The sequence below is a fragment of the Engystomops pustulosus genome, chromosome 2, assembly GCF_040894005.1.
Source record: "Engystomops pustulosus chromosome 2, aEngPut4.maternal, whole genome shotgun sequence".
Lineage (NCBI taxonomy): Eukaryota > Metazoa > Chordata > Amphibia > Anura > Leptodactylidae > Engystomops > Engystomops pustulosus.
Genome location: NC_092412.1, coordinates 23,629,645 through 23,654,419, shown reverse-complemented (window position 1 = coordinate 23,654,419; position 24,775 = coordinate 23,629,645). Strand labels below are relative to the sequence as shown.

The following is a 24,775-nucleotide window of genomic DNA, read 5'->3' as shown; positions in this document are numbered from 1 at the left end:
CCGGAAAACCCGGGAGGAAACCCACGCAAACACGGAGAGAACATACAAACTGCTTGCAGATGTTGACCCTGGGACTAAAACCCAGTACCTCAGCGCTGCAAGGCTGTAACGCTAACCACTAAGCCTCTGTGCCACCCTAAGTAAAAGACGAGATTCTTATCTTATCACCAGCAGCATGTCTTTAGTTACTACAGAACCAAAGAAAGGAGCACCTGAATTGAACCCCCCCCCCCCCCCCGCCCAATGCAGTCGCTAAACTTGACTCATCTCTGCAAAATATGACTCTTCTCATTTTCACATGACACGGAGGATATTTTTTTTTACAGGTTAATGGGTGAGATTTCACATAAAACAGGGAATTCTAGAAAGGACATTTCACCCCCTGCCTGAGGGGGCTGCTAAAGGGGTAAAACCTGGCGACAGGGTCTCTTTAACACATCCTTAGCCTGAAGATCCGTCTTCATTAAGATGATATAGGAACTTCTTATAAGGACCAGACACGGCAGCTATTTCACATTTGTGATCTACAGCGTTGTGGCCGCTATCGCAACCTCGTCACTTCCACGCCCTTCAGAATAAGATCCGTCAACAGCAGCTTTCTCCATTTTGGACTACATAGAGAACGGAATTGGCTCAATAAATAGAATTTCATGACATATTCTTTCATACGTTTTAGTTAAAATAGACGCCTCTGAAGACAGTCACTCGGGTGAGAGATATTGGACTTTGCAGAGAACAGTTCTGGAGACCAATCGCTTGAGAGAAGTTGTTCCTGTACAGGAGGACATTGATCTTCACCTTCTCGCGTTGGGCAGGTGACAGGAGACAAGTTCTCCATGTTCTCTAGATGTTCTCCGATGCTCCTCGAGTCCGTACATGTTGGCTCGTCAGTATGGTCTCGTGCTGGGTTCCTGTGATCGTCTTTCATTTCCAAAACGGTCCTACTATTCCACGACTTATGGGCCAACGTTGCCCTTCTATACTTTAGGCTCAGCAACATTGAGCCATCACAAAGGGACAAATTTGGGGACCAAGGAGAAGAATTGTCTGAGCTTCCATAAAACATGGATTTACGCTTCGTTTTTAAGTTCTTGAGAAGAACGTGTCTAATGGTGATGCTCGATTTAGTCCTTATGGATACGATGCAAGACTTGGAACTGGACGCCATATTAAAGCGCCACGGGTCGATAGAAAGACTGCCGGTTTCTGAAAGTCGTCCGAGTGCCGGTGTGGACTGCAAATAAGGGGCGAGGTCTTCTATGGTCGTCTCGTAATTATTCGCCAAGGAACCTCTATGCCGATATGGAAGGACGTCAGTACAAGGAGAACTGGTTAGAGGAACCATGAGTCTACCATGACCTCTAATCATAGATCCAGTGTGTCCTGACTGCGAGGTACGCCCACTATCTTCTAGATGATGACCACCTTCGAAGAGATCCGCAGACGCATTGTAGTGGTCACTAGTCAGACCAGCCGTTGCGTCGGCCGCTTCTGCATCGGAACTTTTTGGTTCCTCGTCAACAACCTGAAGGTTTTGACTGTCTAGATCTTCAATAAAACTGCACATGCCCAAGCTATCCTCCACGTATGGAAACACCTTCGGATACAATGGACTTGGTGGATCCTGCTCTCTGCTTCTCGAAAGGTCAAACGAATTGCACTTTTTGAAAGATTTTTGGACGCTACTCAAATCTGCAGATTTGTGTAACGTTCCACCGGATAATCCGGTGTCACCTCCTCTGGTAACTGAACAGAGATGGTTTACCACAAATGTACTGGAGTCCTCGTCAGAGAATCTGTCAAAGTCGTCACGTGACGGATCTTGCACAATCGCTAAATTTCGGAGCGGTGCTAGATCTGGAACGTTCATCGAGTGGCTCGGTCTCCTGCATTCTCTCACATCTGATAGTCTTCCCTCTTTGCTTTCTTTAGCGGTGAAGTGAGGCTTTCCGCCCTCGCCGTCTTCGATCTTAGCAATAAACTCGCTCAGGCTTTCGGAGAATGGGAACTCTTCCCAAATTTCCTCCTTGGCTTGATGGATTTCAGCTGTCTGGGCAGGAGGGAGTTGCGTAGTGTGTGCTGAGCGGCTTTGGCTCCGACAACTTCCTGACTTCTGCAAATAGGATTCTTGTCCAAGAGCGGTTTTTGATTTGGAAGAAAAGCTATGGAGATGCGGAGAGCGGGGAGGACTGCTGGAATTAGGGTCTGCATATCGAGAGGGGGAGCAGTTAACCCTTGGTGTGCTGCAGGAGTGTTTCTGCATGCATAATGTAGTGCTCGGAGACATCAGAGCTCCCGGATACGGATCTTGCTCTGCACTGCTACAATCACCTTGTCTTGAATTGCATCCCGTCACGCTTAAAGGGGAGGACACCAAGCCGAGCGACTGCTGCCAGTAGTCCCCATACCGATTCCCGCTCTGGTGAAGGCTACAGCTGCTCTCACTAAACCCCAGGTCACTCAGATCTTGGTTGGTGGAGTCTGTGGAGACATTGGTTTTCGTGTGCGTGGATGTTGACAGCCGAGTGAAATAATTCAGAACCGTGCAGCTCATTGGGTCTTCGTCGAGGTGAATGATCTGACATGCTACCAGGGAATCGCTTCTGTGGTAATTCTCAGGAACCTGAATGGAAATTTAGAAAAAAGGTAAAAAACTGGATCACCGTCCGTAATATCTAAAAAAAAAATGAAAGAATATTTGGTATCGGTCCGCTCCAGTGAATAATAGGCTTGTATACTGCAGAGCAGCCAATAGAAATAGTATTTGCCCTGCTTGTCAGGAAAGGAGCAAAGCCTCTCTCGTAGGGGACTGGAGACTAGCTGCTAGGAGGTCAACCATATACTGAACGCAGAAAATAAAGTAGAGTCTGCCATGAAAATCACTCCCTCTCTGACACACAAACATCTAGAGGGTCATATAGGATAATAAAGACAAGTACTGACCTGTACTCATGTGTATAAAGCATTTGAGGCAAGGTCAAAATTTACTACCAGGCCTTATTCACATGTGTGTGCATCAAGACCGAACCGTAGCCGAGTACAGGGCCGGTCGGAGAAAGGAGGGTGAGTGAGTGCTCCTCCCCTCTCGGTAGACTATGTTATACAATCCCTCTCTGAGCTGTAGTTTATTTTGCGCAGCCAAGATGGATTCAGCAGAGATTTCTGATTCTATTACTACATAAAAGGGAGAAAAGATGTGTATTTTAGCTGTGATGGCTCTATTATAATAAATAGCTGATCTGCAGTAACCAGGTCTGGCCACTATACAGAGAATGGCGCTGTCTGCTTCATGTTCCTTTCTCACTACCAAACCTGAAAGGGATTATATTGACAAATGTATGAGCTAAATCCAGAGTGTCAGGCCCAGAATTTAGCCACATTAGTATGAAATAAAAGGAGGGACTTTTCACCTTGACTGCAAACACAAAGCTCCTGCCAATGAGACAACGTTCTGCCGCCTGGAACATCAGCTCCTGGGCTCTGTCATGTTCTGGATCTCCGCAAAGTTCTGAAGAACCCTGCAAATGACTAGAAGGAGAAACAAACAAACACATAAATGACTAGCGGCGTGTTCTGCACATTCCGGGTTGGGGGTCACATTATGATAACGATGACCTATTCTTCAAAGCAGATTCTTGGGGGTCAGATATACGGACCCTACATCAAATGTTTGGTGTTCCTTTAGAGGCCGTATAGGGGGATGTAGCCAGAATCAGAAGACCGAAGTGAAAAACCTGAGATTCTGAACAGGATCCGAGCTGCAGTACCCATGGCCACTATACAGGTTCTGTTGGCCAAAGACAAGTAACCCAACTCATCATACAAGATCTGGGTGCCTGACCCCCACCCATCTGATACTGATGACCTGTCTGTAGGACAAGTCATTGAGCAGCAACAGCCAGCACTGAAAATAGTACATTGGAAGGAAGGGAAAACTGGAGAAACCCTTTAAAATGAACTTGACACCAGGTTTTAAGTCACTAAACGATAATCCCCCCCCCCCCCCTCACGTAGGGGAGGAAATTTTCTTTGTAGACTTCTCTCTTAAATGGGAAACCTCGTCCTATACTTATAACCCTATAAAAAATGTCCCCTTAAGTCAGACAAATATGACTCATCTCATGTGAAAAGGAGGTGAGAAGAGTCAAGTTTAGTGGTTGCAGGGGGATTGTCACATCCCTATCTTTGGTTCTATAGCACCTAGAAGTGTCATATTAAAGGGGTTTTCCCCACGAAGAAAGTTAGGTACTATCCACAGGACCTAACCTCCAGATTGGTGGGGGTTACAGTAGTGGGACCCCCACAGATCACTAGAACGGAGGTCCTAGGGGGTCCCATCACAGAGACCCCCACGGATCAGCAGGTTAGGGCCTAGCCTGCTTTGTGGGAAAACCATTTTAAAGATAAGAATTTCTCAGAACCATCTTATGAGCTACGGAACTGGAGATACAGAGAGCTAAAGACACTGCTGGAAATGCGAGCGGCAGATAAAGATTCAGTTCCTGTCCGTTTATTAGCCGCTTGTGTGTCCGGTTCTGTAGCTCACAGAACCACAAGATGTGATTCTTATCTTTAATATGACACAAAAAGCTTGTTTCTAGCTGCTATAGAACCAAAGATAGGGGCGTCTGAAAAGAGACTTCCATGCCTCCTCTAAAAATGACTCATCTGTTCAAATGAGGTGAGAAGAGTCATATTTGCCTGAATTTGAGGGAGATTTTTATATATATATGTACACGGGTGAGAATTCACATAACAAAGAGGGAATTCTATCCCCTACCTGAGGCGGCTGGTTATTTAGTGGGGTAAAACCTGGTGACAGGTTCCCTTTAATGTTATGCCTGAATAGTTACTCCACTAATAATGCAGTTTACCATAAAGATGCCAGACCTGATTCTCCTGCGTCATCCACCACCTCCTGGCTGCGTCCTCCTGCCACCTTAACATGCCGTCAGTTACAGGTCACATTGACTATTGGGTCCATCTCCTTATTACCAGTATTGGAGACTGGTGTATACTGGGATTTACAATCGCTACACATCCTGCAATCTCGTCTGACGCATCCCATTAAGGAGAATATTTAAAAAACCTTCTCCGGAGATTGTTCTTTCCGCATAAACAAGTTGTTTACGTAAAAAAAAATTGGAAAAGATTTGTCAGAAAAGTGATCGTATCTGCATAATAATAAGAATACTGGCTCCTACAAATCAGCGCAGACACGTGGCAGGGGGAGCTGTCTGGAAATGGAAATGAATGTACGTGTAAGATAAGAAGGGAGTTCAGGACTGACATGATCTTACATCCGAGCCGTCATCCTGCCATAAGCCCCATATCCCGCTGCTGCCTCATACTCCGTACCATTAGACAGGAGACACACATGGAGATTTTTGCCCACTTTATTTTGTGTATATATACAATGACCCCTGACCTCCTACTCTGAATGGTCACAGATTTAAATGGGTTGGCCACCTTACAATAAATCTCTTTCATGTATATGTTCCTGAGTCTTTCAGGCATTTCCATGTTCACCCCGTGCTGCCCTTATATATATATATATATATATATATATATATATATATATATATATATATATATATATATATATATATATATATAGCTCCTTTCTCACTGCTCCAGAAAGTCCTCATGGCGTCACCCATTGAGTCTCTTTTCACTGTCAGAAAGAGAGGAGGGAGCAGGATGAGTCATCGTCTCCTTCTACAGCTCCTCCTATTCAGCAGAGCTCAGACATGTAAACAAAGAAGAATGGAGGGTCTGCACACAGTAAAGAAATCCTTTAAGAAAATCTTTAAACCAGGATGTAAACCAACCACACTGACCTACTGATGTGTGCCCCTCCGGCAGGATCTGCTGTTTTTTAAGCTACTGATTTTTTTTTTTTTTTTGGTAAAAACAAGAGTAAGATTTTTCTTTAAATTATACAAATGAATCTGTCTGAGGGGCTCCAGGCTCCATTGGTGTTTATGGAGCATGGAGCCCCTCAGAAAGACTCATTTGCTTAATTTAAAAAAAAAAAAGTGGATTTTAGAAGGAAGGAGGCCATAGATAAGAAATAAAAGATGGTTACCACAGTCACGATGATTTGGTCTATGAGTAAGTGTGCCTGGTTTATTAGGATGGTATATTTCCTTTAACGACATCATGACGTACCAAAGAATGTGGCCGATTAGGGTTGAACCCACACGGATTAAAAGAATAGGGGTTCCGTTTTTCTCCAACTAATTGATGGGGCAGTGAGAAATTGCTGAACACAGCGCTGGGGTATCTCCAGCTCAAGTAGCGCCGGAGGTAGGAGAGCGCTGTGCTTGGCGATTTCTAACACTCCCTTAAACACTTAATGGAGTGCCAATACACATGCTCAACTTGTGGCTCCGTCAATTAGTGAGAATGGACTGGATAGGGGAATGACAATAAAACTAAGGGTACAGTACCTTATAGGAAATCTAAACCAGGCACAATTACATCCTGAAACAGGATCCGTTTTTCTTTCTGATTACTTAATTTCGCAAAATTTGTAAAAAGTATTTTAAAATTATGCAAATGAGCCTCGCTACATCACAGGAGATCCTTCCCGCTCCGTCTTTAGTTAATTATTCAGGGAGGGAGGAGATGGGTAGAGACGCCAAATGGTGATGTAAAGAATTAGAAGATGATGGAGCCGGAAGCAGGAAGGAATCGGCGTCTCACCTGTGCAAAGAATCGGCGCTCGCTCCGAATATTTTCTCCAAACACTTCCCAAAGATGGTGATGTGATGAAGCGTGCGCTCCTCTGACACCTTCACGCACAGTTTGTATCGGTGTGTGGCGTCTTTATAGGAGGTACCACATCTACGGCACTCGTACCTGGGAGAGGAAGCGTTACAGGAGGGTCAATAAAGTTGGCACTTGAAAAGAACTTTCATAAAAAAAAAAAAAAAAAGGAACCAGAGACTGAACACTGATGGAAACCAATCAGAGCTCAGCTTTAGGTAACTGAAAGCTGAGCTCTGATTGGTTGACATTGGAAACTAGAACAGTTCTGCTCTCAGACACTTCTGATAAATCTCCCCCAGAAAGTTTATCCCTTATTTCTACCATAGATGGCGCTGTGATTACAAGCCAAAATATAGGGGTTGTCAGGACCAGGACCCCCTCTTATTTCAGAAATCCTGATACCCCGGCAAGTATTGGGTGTAGGGGGTCTATCTTCAGGCCGCAGATCACAGAAGAATCCAGAATTGACTCACAAATCGATTGCCGCAATCAGATCTGCAATATTTTTGTGGCTCAAAAGTTACCACAGAAATGACCAACAACCACCGGGAACGTCCCCTGTGATGCACAGCTATGTGACGTGTTGTCCCTGGAGCTGAACACAGAGCTGTAGGAGTTGGATCCAATCCTTATGAACCTGCCGGAGAATTTCTGTGTTGATAACTCTAGTACCACACCAGATATTGCAGATCTGATTGCAGCAATCGATTTCTGAGACAATTCTGGACGTCTTGGATTTGCTACACGACTTCCGTCCCATTGGAAAAACTTACCCTTGGTCCAATATGCTCAGAATAGCCCTTCCGATAACGACCATTTCTGTGGCTCCCATCAGGTTATGTAAGAGTTAAACACCCCTATGTTCACTTCACAAAAACAGAGTAATGTATGTGGTGGGGCTGCCCCCTAGTGGTACTTTCAGCCAATGACATGGACGATGTGCTGTGTTACCTGCAGGAGGTCAGGGTTAGTCGGGAGCAGCAGTTCTGGCAGGCCGGGTAGGTGAAGCTGCTGCTCTGGATGGAGAGGACCGTGCCCAGGAGAAACCTCCGCCTGCCATTCATAAAGCCGAAAGTCCTGAGGGAAGAAGACGGGGAGATATCAGGAGCAGGCCTAATATTATACTGTACAGCAGACTACACCCCCATACACAGCGAGCTGCCATGTCCTGTGTGTCCTGACACCTTTCTATCATAGCCAGCAGTGGTCAGGGGTCAGCATGGGCGCTCTGACCCCTCTGTGACTACACCCACCATACACAGCGAGCTGCCATGTCCTGTGTGTCCTGACACCTTTCTATCATAGCCAGCAGTGGTCAGGGGTCAGCATGGGCGCTCTGACCCCTCTGTGACTACACCCCCCATACACAGCGAGCTGCCATGTCCTGTGTGTCCTGACACCTTTCTATCATGGCCAGCAGTGGTCAGGGGTCAGCATGGGCGCTCTGACCTCTCTGTGACTACACCCCCCATACACAGCGAGCTGCCATGTCCTGTGTGTCCTGACACCTCTCTATCATAGCCAGCAGTGGTCAGGGGTCAGCATGGGCGCTCTGACCCCTCTGTGACTACACCCCCATACACAGCGAGCTGCCATGTCCTGTGTGTCCTGACACCTTTCTATCATAGCCAGCAGTGGTCAGGGGTCAGCATGGATGCTCTGACCCCTCTGTGACTTCACCCCCCATACACAGCGAGCTGCCATGTCCTGTGTGTCCTGACACCTTTCTATCATAGCCAGCAGTGGTCAGGGGGCAGCATGGGCGGTCTGACCCCTCTGTGACTACACCCCCCATACACAGTGAGCTGCCATGTCCTGTGTCCTGACACCTTTCTATCATAGCCAGCAGTGGTCAGGGGTCAGCATGGGAGCTCTGACCCCTCTGTGACTACACCCCCCATACACAGCGAGCTGCCATGTCCTGTGTCCTGACACCTCTCTATCATAGCCAGCAGTGGTAAGGGGTCAGCATGGGCGCTCTGACCGCTCTGTGACTACACCCCCCATACACAGCAAGCTGCCATGTCCTGTGTCCTGACACCTTTCTATCATAGCCAGCAGTGGTCAGGGGTCAGCATGGGCGCTCTGACCCCTCTGACTACACCCCCATACACAGCGAGCTGCCATGTCCTGTGTGTCCTGACACCTTTCTATCATAGCCAGCAGTGGTCAGGGGACAGCATGGGCGGTCTGACCCCTCTGTGACTACACCCCCATACACAGTGAGCTGCCATGTCCTGTGTGTCCTGACACCTTTCTATCATAGCCAGCAGTGGTCAGGGGACAGCATGGGCGGTCTGACCCCTCTGTGACTACATCCCCCATACACAGTGAGCTGCCATGTCCTGTGTGTCCTGACACCTTTCTATCATAGCCAGCAGTGGTCAGGGGTCAGCATGGGTGCTCTGACCCCTCTGTGACTACACCCCCCATACACAGTGAGCTGCCATGTCCTGTGTGTCCTGACACCTTTCTATCATAGCCAGCAGTGGTCAGGGGTCAGCATGGGTGCTCTGACCCCTCTGTGACTACACCCCCCATACACAGCGAGCTGCCATGTCCTGTATCCTGACACCTCTCTATCATAGCCAGCAGTGGTCAGGGGTCAGCATGGGTGCTCTGACCTCTCAGTGACTACACCCCCCATACACAGCGAGCTGCCATGTCCTGTGTGTCCTGACACCTTTCTATCATAGCCAGCAGTGGTCAGGGGTCAGCATGGGCGCTCTGACCCCTCTGTGACTACATCCCCCATACACAGTGAGCTGCCATGTCCTGTGTGTCCTGACACCTTTCTATCATAGCCAGCAGTGGTCAGGGGTCAGCATGGGTGCTCTGACCCCTCTGTGACTACATCCCCCATACACAGTGAGCTGCCATGTCCTGTGTGTCCTGACACCTTTCTATCATAGCCAGCAGTGGTCAGGGGTCAGCATGGGTGCTCTGACCCCTCTGTGACTACACCCCCCATACACAGCGAGCTGCCATGTCCTGTATCCTGACACCTCTCTATCATAGCCAGCAGTGGTCAGGGGTCAGCATGGGTGCTCTGACCTCTCTGTGACTACATCCCCCATACACAGCGAGCTGCCATGTCCTGTGTGTCCTGACACCTTTCTATCATAGCCAGCAGTGGTCAGGTGTCAGCATGGGCGCTCTGACCCCTCTGTGACTACACCCCCCATACACAGCGAGCTGCCATGTCCTGTGTGTCCTGACACCTTTCTATCATAGCCAGCAGTGGTCAGGGGTCAGCATGGGCGCTCTGACCCCTCTGTGACTACACCCCCCATACACAGCGAGCTGCCATGTCCTGTGTCCTGACACCTTTCTATCATAGCCAGCAGTGGTCAGGGGTCAGCATGGGCGCTCTGACCCCTCTGTGACTACACCCCCCATACACAGCGAGCTGCCATGTCCTGTGTGTCCTGACACCTTTCTATCATAGCCAGCAGTGGTCAGGGGTCAGCATGGGTGCTCTGACCTCTCTGTGACTACACCCCCCATACACAGTGATCTGCCATGTCCTGTATCCTGACACCCCTCTATCATAGCCAGCAGTGGTCAGGGGTCAGCATGGGAGCTCTGACCCCTCTGTGACTACACCCCCCATACACAGCGAGCTGCCATGTCCTGTGTGTCCTGACACCTTTCTATCATAGCAAGCAGTGGTCAGGGGTCAGCATGGGCGCTCTGACCCCTCTGTGACTACACCCCCCATACACAGAGAGCTGCCATGTCCTGTATCCTGACACCTCTCTATCATAGCCAGCAGTGGTCAGGGGTCAGCATGGGCGCTCTGACCCCTCTGTGACTACACCCCCCATACACAGGGAGCTGCCATGTCCTGTATCCTGACACCTCTCTATCATAGCCAGCAGTGGTCAGGGGTCAGCATGGGAGCTCTGACCCCTCTGTGACTACACTCCCCATACACAGCGAGCTGCCATGTCCTGTGTGTCCTGACACCTTTCTATCATAGCCAGCAGTGGTCAGCATGGGCGCTCTGACCTCTCTGTGACTACACCCCCCATACACAGCGAGCTGCCATGTCCTGTATCCTGACACCTCTCTATCATAGCCAGCAGTGGTCAGGGGTCAGCATGGGCGCTCTGACCCCTCTGTGACTACACCCCCCATACACAGCAAGCTGCCATGTCCTGTGTGTCCTGACGCCTTTCTATCATAGCCAGCAGTGGTCAGGGGTCAGGCGGTCTGACCTCCCTGTGACTACACCCCCCATACACAGCGAGCTGTCCTGTGTGTCCTGACACCTTTCTATCATAGCCAGCAGTGGTCAGGGGTCAGCATGGGTGCTCTGACCTCTCTGTGACTTCACCCCCATACACAGCGAGCTGCCATGTCCTGTGTGTCCTGATACCTTTCTATCATAGCCAGCAGTGGTCAGGGGTCAGCATGGGCGCTCTGACCCCTCTGTGACTACACCCCCCATACACAGGGAGCTGCCATGTCCTGTGTGTCCTGACACCTCTCTATCAAAGCCAGCAGTGGTCAGGGGTCAGCATGGGCGCTCTGACCCCTCTGTGACTACACCCCCCATACACAGCGAGCTGCCATGTCCTGTGTGTCCTGACACCTTTCTATCATAGCCAGCAGTGGTAAGGGGTCAGCATGGGTGCTCTGACCCCTCTGTGACTACATCCCCCATACACAGCGAGCTGCCATGTCCTGTGTGTCCTGACACCTTTCTATCATAGCCAGCAGTGGTCAGGGGTCAGCATGGGCGCTCTGACCCCTCTGTGACTACATCCCCCATACACAGCGAGCTGCCATGTCCTGTGTGTCCTGACACCTTTCTATCATAGCCAGCAGTGGTCAGGGGTCAGCATGGGCGCTCTGACCCCTCTGTGACTACACCCCCCATACACAGCGAGCTGCCATGTCCTGTGTGTCCTGACACCTTTCTATCATAGCCAGCAGTGGTCAGGGGTCAGCATGGGTGCTCTGACCCCTCTGTGACTACATCCCCCATACACAGCGAGCTGCCATGTCCTGCGTGTCCTGACACCTTTCTATCATAGCCAGCAGTGGTCAGGGGTCAGCATGGGTGCTCTGACCCCTCTGTGACTACATCCCCCATACACAGCGAGCTGCCATGTCCTGCGTGTCCTGACACCTTTCTATCATAGCCAGCAGTGGTCAGGGGTCAGCATGGGCGCTCTGACCGCTCTGTGACTACACCCCCCATACACAGCGAGCTGTCCTGTGTGTCCTGACACCTTTCTATCATAGCCAGCAGTGGTCAGGGGTCAGCATGGGCGCTCTGACCCCTCTGTGACTACACCCCCCATACACAGGGAGCTGCCATGTCCTGTATCCTGACACCTCTCTATCATAGCCAGCAGTGGTCAGGGGTCAGCATGGGTGCTCTGACCCCTCTGTGACTACACCCCCCATACACAGCGAGCTGCCATGTCCTGTCTGTCCTGACACCTTTCTATCATAGCCAGCAGTGGCCAGGGATCAGCATGGGCGCTCTGACCCCTCTCTGACTACACCCCCATACACAGTGAGCTGCCATGTCCTGTGTGTCCTGACACCTTTCTATCATAGCCAGCAGTGGTCAGGGGTCAGCATGGGCGCTCTGACCGCTCTGTGACTACACCCCCCATACACAACGAGCTGCCATGTCCTGTGTCCTGACACCTTTCTATCATAGCCAGCAGTGGTCAGGGGTCAGCATGGGCGCTCTGACCCCTCTGTGACTACACCCCCCATACACAGGGAGCTGCCATGTCCTGTGTGTCCTGACACCTTTCTATCATAGCCAGCAGTGGTTAGGGGTCAGCATGGGCGCTCTGACCCCTCTGTGACTACCCCCCCCCATACACAGCGAGCTGCCATGTCCTGTGTGTCCTGACACCTTTCTATCATAGCCAACAGTGGTCAGGGGTCAGCATGGGCGCTCTGACCACTCTGTGACTACACCCCCCATACACAGCGAGCTGCCATGTCCTGTGTCCTGACACCTTTCTATCATAGCCAGCAGTGGTCAGGGGTCAGCATGGGCGCTCTGACCCCTCTGTGACTAAACCCCCCATACACAGGGAGCTGCCATGTCCTGTGTGTCCTGACACCTTTCTATCATAGCCAGCAGTGGTTAGGGGTCAGCATGGGCGCTCTGACCTCTCTGTGACTACACCCCCCATACACAGCGAGCTGCCATGTCCTGTGTGTCCTGACACCTTTCTATCATAGCCAGCAGTGGTCAGGGGTCAGCATGGGCGCTCTGACCCCTCTGTGACTACACCCCCCATACACAGCGAGCTGCCATGTCCTGTGTGTCCTGACACCTTTCTATCATAGCCAGCAGTGGTCAGGGGTCAGCATGGGCGCTCTGACCCCTCTGTGACTACACCCCCCATACACAGAGAGCTGCCATGTCCTGTGTGTCCTGACACCTTTTTATTATAGCCAGCAGTGGTCAGGGGTCAGCATGGGTGCTCTGACCTCTCTGTGACTACACCCCCCATACACAGCGAGCTGCCATGTCCTGTGTGTCCTGACACCTTTTTATTATAGCCAGCAGTGGTCTGGGGTCAGCATGGGCGCTCTGACCCCTCTGTGACTACCCCCCCCCCCCATACACAGCGAGCTGCCATGTCCTGTGTGTCCTGACACCTTTCTATCATAGCCAGCAGTGGTCAGGGGTCAGCATTGGCGCTCTGACCCCTCTGTGACTACACCCCCCATACACAGCGAGCTGCCATGTCCTGTGTGTCCTGACACCTTTCTATCATAGCCAGCAGTGGTCAGGGGTCAGCATTGGCGCTCTGACCCCTCTGTGACTACACCCCCCATACACAGCGAGCTGCCATGTCCTGTATCCTTGTATCCTTTAGAGGTCCTGTATCCATGTCCTCTAAAATCCTATCGGACACCAACTACTACGAGGTCCTACAAAATGACCCCACCTGGTCCTACGCACATGATCTAAAATATCTGCTCAACGACGCCTTCACTAACCACATCATAACAAAATCAGAAAAGGATTACATCTGGATAGAGTCCCCTTCTACACCGACATTCTATCACTTACCAAAAATCCACAAAGACCAAAAAAACCCTCCTGGACGCCCCATCATCTCGGGCATTGGTTCTTTGACCTGCAATTTATCCCATTATATTGACATACACCTGCAAAAGTATGTTCTCAACTTATCATCATATCTCCGCGACTCCACCAGCGTTCTTCTCAGTTTACAAAACATCCCTTGGGAACCCTCCTATTGGTGGGTCACCCTTGACGTATCCTCCTTATACTCGAACATTCCACACAACGAGGGCATCTATAGAATTGATCAACATCTCACTAGGAAGAATGACATGCCGGAGAAACAAAGGAAATTCATTCTGAAAGCTATAGAGTTTATTTTGACACACAATGTATTCAATTTTCAGAACAAAACCTACAAACAGGTTAGGGGTACGGCAATGGGCACCAGATTTGCCCCAAGTTTTGCCAATTTGTATATGGGGGAATTTGAAACTGAATTCATACTTAACAACTCCAAATGGTCCAATAACATCATCTACTATAAGAGATATATTGACGATCTCCTGCTAATATGGAATGGCACAGAAGAAGAAATCCAAGCCTTCGTCACCTCCATTAATCAAAACAACTGGGGCCTATCATTCACTCAGTCAAACTCGAAAAAGGAAACAGAATTCTTAGACCTAACCCTACAAATTATTAACGAAAAAATCGTCACAAAGACCTTCTTTAAGAAGGTCGACAGCAATAGTTTCTTGCACTTTAAAAGTTCCCACCACTACAAATGGAGGAAGAATATCCCTTTCAGTCAGTTCAGACGTATCAGAAAAAATTGCTCAGAAACTGACACCTTCATAAAACAAAGTAAAACCCTCACTAACAGGTTTTTGGATAAAGGTTTCCCAAAAGGGATTGTTACAGCCGCCCTCTCACGAGCTGAAAAACTATCACAGAACGAATGCCTGGCTCCCCGCGAAAAAATTCCCCCCGACCTTGAACAAAGGAAAAAAAGGTTAAACTTTATTACCACGTACAATGACAATCATCCCCGCCTACGAAAGATTCTTGAGAAGCATTGGTCAATTCTCCTTGATGACCCATACCTGAAACCAAAACTAACCAAACAACCGATCATCACTTACAGACGATCCCAAACTCTAAAAAATATGTTGGCTCCAAGCAAACTCCGGTCTAGGAAAAGTATAACCCAGGCTAACAATTTTCTCCCAAAAACCATTGGCAGTTTTAGATGTGGGCAGTCCACCTGTAAATGCTGCCTAAACATACGTCACAGAATTAAACAATTTAGTAGCAACACAACCAAAGAAATTTTTCACATCAAAGCCTTCATAAACTGCACATCTTCGTATGTGATTTATCTACTAGAATGCCCCTGTGGGCTTCAATACATCGGCCGTACCATTCAACAGCTCAATACCAGATTAAACAAACACCGTAGTAACGTTACAAACGGTTTTATGAAACATAGCGTGTCTAGACACAGCCATATCTTCCACCAAAACGATTTCTCCGGATTTTCCGTCATCCCCATCGAACAAATCCCGGCAGGCAACGATAGATACACCAAACTTTGCCAAAGGGAAATGTATTGGATATATAGGCTGAACTGCCTAGTCCCCAATGGCTTAAACGAAACACTAGAAAACAATTTCTAATTATTTTGCTGTCCAGGTCTCTCTCACCCACATCACCCCATATTTGTACATTCCCTACATCGAGTTTCCATACACTCCCCATCTCTCACACCATTACATAGTAACAAATCCATCACGCACCCCTCTGATATCCCCCGATATCTACCTTCCTTACAGACCCCGAAATAGATAATTTACATCATTCTACTGATCCATCACATTGACTCCGATCAGCTGTCCACCAATACCTAATCTCCTTCCTTTGAATCCACTGGTACTCACCTATACAGATGATCCGACGCAAGCAAATGCCATGGTTCTCTGCACGGTACTCCGTCTCTCCAGTGCGCACGCGCACAGGTAAACCTACTGCGCACGCGCAACATCCGATACGTATATGTCGCCCACTACGGTTCCGACATTTTTCTGGTACACAAGATTCGACTGCACATGCGCAACTTCAAATTCAGGCGCGAGCCGCTCCCCAATACTTGGAGATAAATTCGGGCGCAGACACATACACTCCGATGCTCCTGGAGACTCTTCATTTCCTGTGGCACCAGGTAACAATCTTTTGACATCCACTGAGTCTTACAAATAATCACTGAGTGATCTCTGTTCTCACTCTAATCATCGATTCAATTATATATGTATTTAAATATTTATTTATTCATCTATTCATTCATTTATTTATTTAATTATTTATTTATTTATTTATTTATCTATTGATTATATTTGCCCATTCACTGCTGAAACTTTGTGGCTGCAAAATATCCATTTATCATGCATTTTATGAATTATCTTCACCTTTTATGTATATAACAAGCCTCCAGTCGCATATGTTTTAAACATTGAATAGCCATACAAAACAAATCAAGTTATTTAATCAATTAATCAATTTATTTATTTATTTAATATACTTCATTTATATGAATGTGATTCCTACCAATATCCTATTAATAAGTTACCTATGAAACCAATGTACCACATGAACCATTCATTTTTATATGTATGTTTTAAAGATAGATCTATTTTTAGAGATTTCATCACCATTATTATTTTACAATTTATATAAAAAATTATTATATTTTTAGTAATTGAAACCTCACAACTATCTTTTCTCAACTTATGTTTTTAATTTGTTGTACTATCATTTATATTGCATCTATCTTTCTTTCCTCCTTCATTTACCATCAGTCTTTTTCACTTGAGAAAGGGGTCCTTGTGCCCCGAAACGCGTTGTGACTTGTAGACTATCAATAAAAACTAGTTCACCAACCTCTCAGAGTGCGCTAATCGATTAGACCCCCCTTCCAAACATGTCCTGTATCCTGACACCTTTCTATCATAGCCAGCAGTGGTCAGGGGTCAGCATGGGCGCTCTGACGCCTCTGTGACTACACCCCCCATACACAGTGAGCTGCCATGTCCTGTGTGTCCTGACACCTTTCTATCATAGCCAGCAGTGGTCAGCATGAGTGCTCTGACCCCTCTGTGACCACACCCCCATACACAGCGAGCTGCCATGTCCTGTGTGTCCTGACACCTTTCTATCATAGCCAGTTGTGGTCAGGGGTCAGCATGGGCGCTCTGACCCCTCTGTGACTACATCCCCCATACACAGCGAGCTGCCATGTCCTGTGTGTCCTGACACCTTTCTATCATAGCCAGCAGTGGTCAGGGGTCAGCATGGGCGCTCTGACCTCTCTGTGACTACATCCCCCATACACAGCGAGCTGCCATGTCCTGTGTGTCCTGACACCTTTCTATCATAGCCAGCAGTGGTCAGGGGTCAGCATGGGCGCTCTGACCCCTCTGTGACTACATCCCCCATACACAGCGAGCTGTCCTGTGTGTCCTGACACCTTTCTATCATAGCCAGCAGTGGTCAGGGGACAGCATGGGCGCTCTGACCTCTCTGTGACTACATCCCCCATACACAGCGAGCTGCCATGTCCTGTGTGTCCTGACACCTTTCTATCATAGCCAGCAGTGGTCAGGGGTCAGTATGGGTGCTCTGACCCCTCTGTGACTACACCCCCCATACACAGCGAGCTGCAATGTCCTGTGTATCCTGACACCTTTCTATCATAGCCAGCAGTGGTCAGGGGTCAGCATGGGCGCTCTGACCCCTCCGTGACTACGACCCCCATACACAGCGAGCTGCCATGTCCTGTGTGTCCTGACACCTTTCTATCATAGCCAGCAGTGGTCAGGGGTCAGCATGGGTGCTCTGACCTCTCTGTGACTACACCCCCCATACACAGCGAGCTGCCATGTCCTGTGTGTCCTGACACCTTTCTATCATAGCCAGCAGTGGTCAGGGGTCAGCATGGGCGCTCTGACCCCTCTGTGACTACACCCCCCCATACACAGCGAGCTGCCATGTGCTGTGTGTCCTGACACCTTTCTATCATAGCCAGCAGTGGTCAGGGGTCAGCATGGGCGCTCTGACCCCTCTGTGACTACACCCCCCATACACAGCGAGCTGCCATGTCCTGTGTGTCCTGACACCTTTCTATCATAGACAGTTGTGGTCAGGGGTCAGCATGGGCGCTCTGACCCCTCTGTGACTACACCCCCATACACAGCGAGCTGCCATGTCCTGTGTGTCCTGACACCTTTCTATCATAGCCAGCAGTGGTCAGGGGTCAGCATGGGCGCTCTGACCTCTCTGTGACTACATCCCCCATACACAGCGAGCTGTCCTGTGTGTCCTGACACCTTTCTATCATAGCCAGCAGTGGTCAGGGGTCAGTATGGGTGCTCTGACCCCTCTGTGACTACACCCCCCATACACAGCGAGCTGCCATGTCCTGTGTATCCTGACACCTTTCTATCATAGCCAGCAGTGGTCAGGGGTCAGCATGGGCGCTCTGACCCCTCTGTGACTACACCCCCCATACACAGCGAGCTGCCATGTCCTGTGTCCTGACACCTCTCTATCATAGCCAGCAGTGGTCAGGGGTCACCATGGGTGCTCTGACCCCTCTGTGACTACACCCCCCATACACAGCGAGCTGCCATGTCCTGTGTGTCCTGACACCTTTCTATCATAGCCAGCAGTGGTCAGGGGTCAGCATGGGCGCTCTGACCCCTCTGTGACTACACCCCCCATACACAGCGAGCTGCCATGTCCTGTGTGTCCTGACACCTTTCTATCATAGCCAGCAGTGGTCAGGACCAGCCATTATTGCGGTATACAGTTAGTGGAGGCCCAACCTCTTGGAAGAGACCAAAGCACAGTCCACATGAAGCTGATGTTTTTAAAAAAAAAAAAAAAAACTGTCCCCAGACATACTCTCTCCAGGAACCGGTGAACTACAAGGCCCATCATCCTCCTTAATCACAATAATGTCACTTTTGAGGTAGTTATTTATCTACAGCCACTCATGACATGCTCAGATTTGGCATGAACCAGCTGCAGGTCCCTTGGAGATGTAATTCATCGTTAGAGAGGAGACTGGGCATGCTGGGACTTGTAGTGTATAATCAGAGAGGAGACTGGGCATGCTGGGACTTGTAGTGTATAATCAGAGAGCAGACTGGGCATGCTGGGACTTGTAGTGCATAATCAGAGAGCAGACTGGGCATGCTGGGACTTGTAGTGTATAATCAGAGAGAGGAGACTGGGCATGCTGGGATCTGTAGTGTATAATCACAGAGGAGACTGGGCATGCTGAGATCTGTAGTGTATAATCACAGAGGAGACTGGGCATGCTGGGACTTGTAGTGTATAATCACAGAGGAGACTGGGCATGCTGGGACTTGTAGTGTATAATCACAGAGGAGACTGGGCATGCTGGGACTTGTAGTGTATAATCAGAGAGGAGAATGGGCATGCTGGGACCTGTAGTGTATAATCACAGAGGAGACTGGGCATGCTGGGACTTGTAGTGTATAATCACAGAGGAGACTGGGCATGCTGGGACTTGTAGTGTATAATCAGAGAGGAGACTGGGCATGCTGGGACTTGTAGTGTATAATCAGAGAGAGGAGACTGAGCATGCTGGGACTTGTAGTGTATAATCACAGAGGAGACTGAGCATGCTGGGACTTGTAGTGTATAATCAGAGAGGAGACTGGGCATGCTGGGACTTGTAGTGTATAATCAGAGAGGAGACTGGGCATGCTGGGACTTGCAGTGTATAATCAGAGAGGAGACTGGGCATGCTGGGACCTGTAGTGTATAATCAGAGAGAGGAGACTGAGCATGCTGGGACTTGTAGTGTATAATCAGAGAGGAGACTGGGCATGCTGGGACTTGTAGTGTATAATCAGAGAGGAGACTGGGCATGCTGGGACTTGTAGTGTATAATCAGAGAGGAGACTGGGCATGCTGGGACTTGTAGTGTATAATCACAGAGGAGACTGAGCATGCTGGGACTTGTAGTGTATAATCAGAGAGGAGACTGGGCATGCTGGGACTTGTAGTGTATAATCAGAGAGGAGACTGGGCATGCTGGGACTTGCAGTGTATAATCAGAGAGGAGACTGGGCATGCTGGGACCTGTAGTGTATAATCAGAGAGAGGAGACTGAGCATGCTGGGACTTGTAGTGTATAATCAGAGGGGAGACTGGGCATGATGGGATCTGTAGTGTATAATCAGAGAGGAGACTGGGCATGCTGGGACTTGCAGTGTATAATCAGAGAGGAGACTGGGCATGCTGGGACCTGTAGTGTATAATCAGAGAGAGGAGACTGAGCATGCTGGGACTTGTAGTGTATAATCAGAGGGGAGACTGAGGATGCTGGGACTTGTAGTGTATAATCAGAGAGGAGACTGAGGATGCTGGGACTTGTAGTGTATAATCAGAGAGGAGACTGGGCATGCTGGGACTTGTAGTGTATAATCAGAGAGGAGACTGGGCATGCTGGGACTTGTAGTGTATAATCACAGAGGAGACTGGGCATGCTGGGACTTGTAGTGTATAATCAGAGGGGAGACTGAGCATGCTGGGACTTGTAGTGTATAATCAGAGAGGAGACTGGGCATGCTGGGACTTGTAGTGTATAATCACAGAGGAGACTGGGCATGCTGGGACTTGTAGTGTATAATCACAGAGGAGACTGGGCATGATGGGATCTGTAGTGTATAATCACAGAGGAGACTGGGCATGCTGGGACTTGTAGTGTATAATCACAGAGGAGACTGGGCATGATGGGATCTGTAGTGTATAATCACAGAGGAGACTGGGCATGCTGGGACTTGTAGTTCATCCTGAGAGTTACATCAGGTAATGCTGGGGCTTGTAGTTCATCCTGAGAGTTACATCAGATAATGCGGGGGCTTGTAGCTCATCAGATGAGCATTACTAGCAATGCTAGGAGACGTAGTTGATCATTTGAGGACCACTGCTCACAACAGACTCTCTGGTAACTAATAAACTGCATGCTGGGGGTAGTAGTCCTACACTTCGTCTTCTGCTCGGCCCCATGAACACTCACCTCACCGAGACACTGCTCCGGTCTTCTCCTCCTCCTCAGGTTTTCAAACCGAGCGCACAAGTGACGTCACAACAGCAACACTGATATAGTAACCAGGAAGAAACCGAAACTACCAATCAGCGCGATCCTTACTAGGTGTGTACGATTGTAACAGCTGCACTTATTGGTTGTAGTGAAGCTCTGGATTTCACAAGAGGACAATAAAGCACTACAACGCTGTGCACGGACGCCATATTGTTGTAGTTTATGCCTAAAGGTTTACAGTAAGTTAGTCTTCAAGAAAATGGCGAGTGCTATCCCTTTACAGGGACAGTGGTGGGAAGGGTAATGAGTAAATGATATTAGAATAGAGACTGGTGGTGAAAATATTTTAGAAGAAATGTACACCTATTTAAGTGTATGTCATCTCAAAATTGCATGAAGTCACATTTGAAGCAAGCCAACCCAGACATATACTAGTGACAATAATGGAAGTATATGTGCCTTCATCGTCACACTCGCCACCATTGCTCGGGCAAATATCATCCTGATAACAGAGCTAAACTAGCAGCAGACAATGGGGGACAATGAGCGCCGGAACACCCCTTAATTTGTGTCGCATGGAGGCTAGCACAGCAACGCCACAACAGGGTTGCGTGCGACACGATAACGGTGCAGGCATTTCTTAAGCCCTAAAGGACGCAGGGTTTTTTCGCTCATTTCTCGCTCTCCACCTTCAAAAACTTTTTCATTTTTCCGTGTACAGACCTGTGTGAGGGCTTATTTTGTGTGTAACAAATTTTACTTTCCCGTTATGTTATTTATTATTCCATGCCGTGTACTGGGAAGCAGGAAAAAAATTCCAAATGTGGAAAAATTGAAAAAAAAACGCATGTGCGTCACGTTCTTGTGGGCTATTCTTGGGTACGATCGCGGTGATACCAAATTTATACAGGTTTTATTGCGTTTTAATACATTTTCAAAAATTAAACGAATGTGTACGAAAAAAGGAAAAAAAAAATTGCCATCTTCTGACGCTAATAACTTTTTCATACGGAGCTTGGGGGGGGGGTCATTTTTTTTTAAATGAGCCGACCTTTTCATTGCTACCATTTTGAGGACTGTGCGACATTTTGATCACTTTTCATTACATTTTTTATGTCATTTAAATGGTGTAAAAGTCGCATTTCGGACATTTGGGCGCCATTTCCCATCTCGGAGGTCACCGCCAGTTATAACCGTTATATATTTTGACAGATCGGGCATTTTGGGACGCGGCGATATCTAATGTGTTTGTGATTTTTACTGTTTATTATATTTTATATCAGTTCTAGGGAAAGGGGGGTGATTTAAAGGAAACCTACCACTTGAAGTGGTAGGTGTAAGAAGGAAATACCGAGCACCAGCTCAGGGTGAGCTGGTGCCGGGGCTTATTTTTGTTGGTGTTTTAAACCGCTGTATCGCGGTTTAACCGGTTCGCGACCGCCGGCCGTGTATTCACGGCGGCGGTCGCGTTCCGATGCATGGAGAGGGCTCGCGGGCCGAGCCCTCTCCATAGCCGGTAAGTCTCTGCTGCATATTGCAGCAAAGGCTTACCGGTAACACCCGATCGCGGGTGTTTTCTTGCTGATCGCCGCCGGCAAAGCTGCCGGCGGCTTCAAACAGACGGCGGCGCATGGGCGCCACCATCTTTCCGAGGATCGACGCTCCCCGTGACGTCATCGGGGAGCGGCGATCCGTCGCCATGGTAGCTTCGGGTCTCACGAAGACCCGAAGCTACTTCGGGTTAACCCATTCATTACAATGTGCTATCAACACATTGTAATGTATGAGGAGTAAAATCCCCATATACTGCCATACTGTAGTATGGCAGTATATGGTAGGATCGATCAGACAACCTAGGGTTAAAGTACCCTAGGGAGTCTGAAAAATGGTAAAAATAAAAATTAAAAAAAAGTAAAAAAAAAAATATATATATAATAAAAAAGCCTAAAAACTCAAATCACCCCCCTTTCCCTAGAACTGATATAAATATAAATAAACAGTAAAAATCATAAACACATTAGGTATCGCCGCGTCCGAAAATGCCTGATCTATCAAAATATGATAACGGTTTTTCACTGCGTTTAACCCCGTAACGGAAAATTGCGTCCAAAGTCAAAACTGGCACTTTTTTGCCATTTAAAAAAAAATTTAAAATTCTATAAAAAGTGATCAAAAGGTCATACAGTCCTAAAAATAATATCATTGAAAACATCATCAAAAGTCGCAAAAGATGACACCACCATCAACTGCATACAACGAAGTATGGAAAAGTTATAAGCACAAGAAGACGGCAAAATAAAAAAAAATGTTTGTTCATGAGGTTTTAATTTTTGTAAATGTATGAAAACATTATAAAACCTATGCAAATTTGGTATCCCTGTGATCGTATCGACCCAAAAAATAAATTAGATGCATCATTTGTGGCGCTCAGTGAAAGCCGTAATATCCAAGCCCACAAGAATACGACACAAATGCGTTTTTTCACCATTTTCACTGCATTTGGAAGTTTTTTCCCGCTTCCCAGTACATGGCTTGGAATATTCAATGCAATCACTATGAAGTGCAATTTGTTACGCAAAAAATGAGCCATCACACAGCTTTTTACGTGTAAAAATAAAAAAAAGTTATAGATTTTTGAAGGTGGGGAGTGAAAAATGGAAATGAAAAAACGGGAAATGGCCCGGTCCTTAACCGGTTAAAACACTTTTTAAACTATATAGCCGAAGCTGCTTTGGCGCACCATGCGCGCGGCTACATAGGAAGTGAAGTAGAGCTGCGTGCACGGTGCACCGAGCGTGTACCTCCGTGCGCCTAAGCAGCCTCGGCTATAAAATTCAAAAAGTGTTTTAAACCGCGATACAGCGGTTTAAAACACTAACAAAAATAAGCCCCGGCACCAGCTCACCCTGAGCTGGTGCTCGGTATTTCCTTCTTACACCTACCACTTCAAGTGGTAGGTTTCCTTTAAACTTTTAATATTTCAGTAATTTTTTACATTTTTTAAACTTTTTTTTTTCACTATTTCTTAGACCCTCTAGGGTACATTAACCCTAGATCGTCAGATCATTCCTACCATACAATTGTATTGCAGTATATGGCATTACTGCACAGTATACGTTACAATGAGCCACTGGCTCATTGTAACAAATATGCAGAAGCCATTCAGCCTCGGGTCAAACGAAGACCCGAGGCTGTCATGGCAACCGATCGTCGCCCCCCCCCCCAATGACATTTGGGGGAGCGACGATCGTAGGTATCATGGCGGCGCCCATGCCCCGACCGCCGGTGTTAGCGATTTGCTGCGATATGCAGCAAAGCCCATCTCTGTATGAAGAGGGCTCAGCCTGTGAGCCCCCTTCATACACCCTTCATAGCTCTGCAGCGGATATATCCATCACAGAGCATGAAGGGATTAAATACATGTGTAAGCAGTTTACAATAGAAAGAATGTGCAAAGTCCAACAGAAAACTGGCGCAAAGCCCTTAGTAAATGTGCCCCATTCTGTTTATTATGACTGTAGAGACTACTAGAAATGGTTAATGAACACTGAGAGACATTCCTGGCTGTATATCTCTCTCTCTCTCAGAGAAGCTAGTAGTGGTTTTCCACAGCTATAGTAGATAGTTTTTCAGAAGAAAAACAGACTTGTTTACCAGACAAGCAGACAGCCTGACCTTTAGGCCGTGGTCACACGTACCGCTAGGCGTCCGTTCATAACGCGATGCTAGCGCACAGGGGGAGGTCCTCGGCCCGAATGCACATGCATTTTATCAATCGCATGCGTTTCTCTGGAAACACATGTGCGTTCGGGCCAAGGACCGCCCCCTGTGCGCTAGCGTCGCGTTATGAACGG

At 48.0% G+C, this 24,775-nt stretch overlaps 1 protein-coding gene across 1 annotated transcript; it reads right to left on the bottom strand.

Moving 5' to 3' along the window:
• Nucleotides 1-246: 246 nt before the first annotated feature.
• DDIAS (DNA damage induced apoptosis suppressor) lies at nt 247-21,022 on the bottom strand. Its single transcript, XM_072133994.1, has 5 exons — nt 20,898-21,022; nt 7,726-7,851; nt 6,709-6,864; nt 3,411-3,528; nt 247-2,623 (listed from the first exon to the last, which is right to left on the bottom strand). The coding sequence occupies exons 2-5, from the start codon at nt 7,836-7,838 to the stop codon at nt 677-679; spliced, it is 2,334 nt and encodes a 777-aa protein (XP_071990095.1). The 5' UTR covers nt 7,839-7,851; nt 20,898-21,022; the 3' UTR covers nt 247-676.
• Between the last annotated feature and the right edge of the window lie 3,753 nt (nt 21,023-24,775).

What these genes read in the sequence shown, in the direction of transcription:
- DDIAS (XM_072133994.1), bottom strand. Translation starts at nt 7,838, where the DNA reads ATGAATGGCAGGCGGAGGTTTCTCCTGGGCACGGTCCTCTCCATCCAG. An exon ending in CTAACCCTGACCTCCTGCAG is followed by an intron (nt 6,865 to 7,725) that starts GTAACACAGCAC and finishes TTCCTCTCCCAG; the next exon opens with GTACGAGTGCCGTAGATGTG. An exon ending in GCTTTGTGTTTGCAGTCAAG is followed by an intron (nt 2,624 to 3,410) that starts GTGAAAAGTCCC and finishes ATTTCCATTCAG; the next exon opens with GTTCCTGAGAATTACCACAG.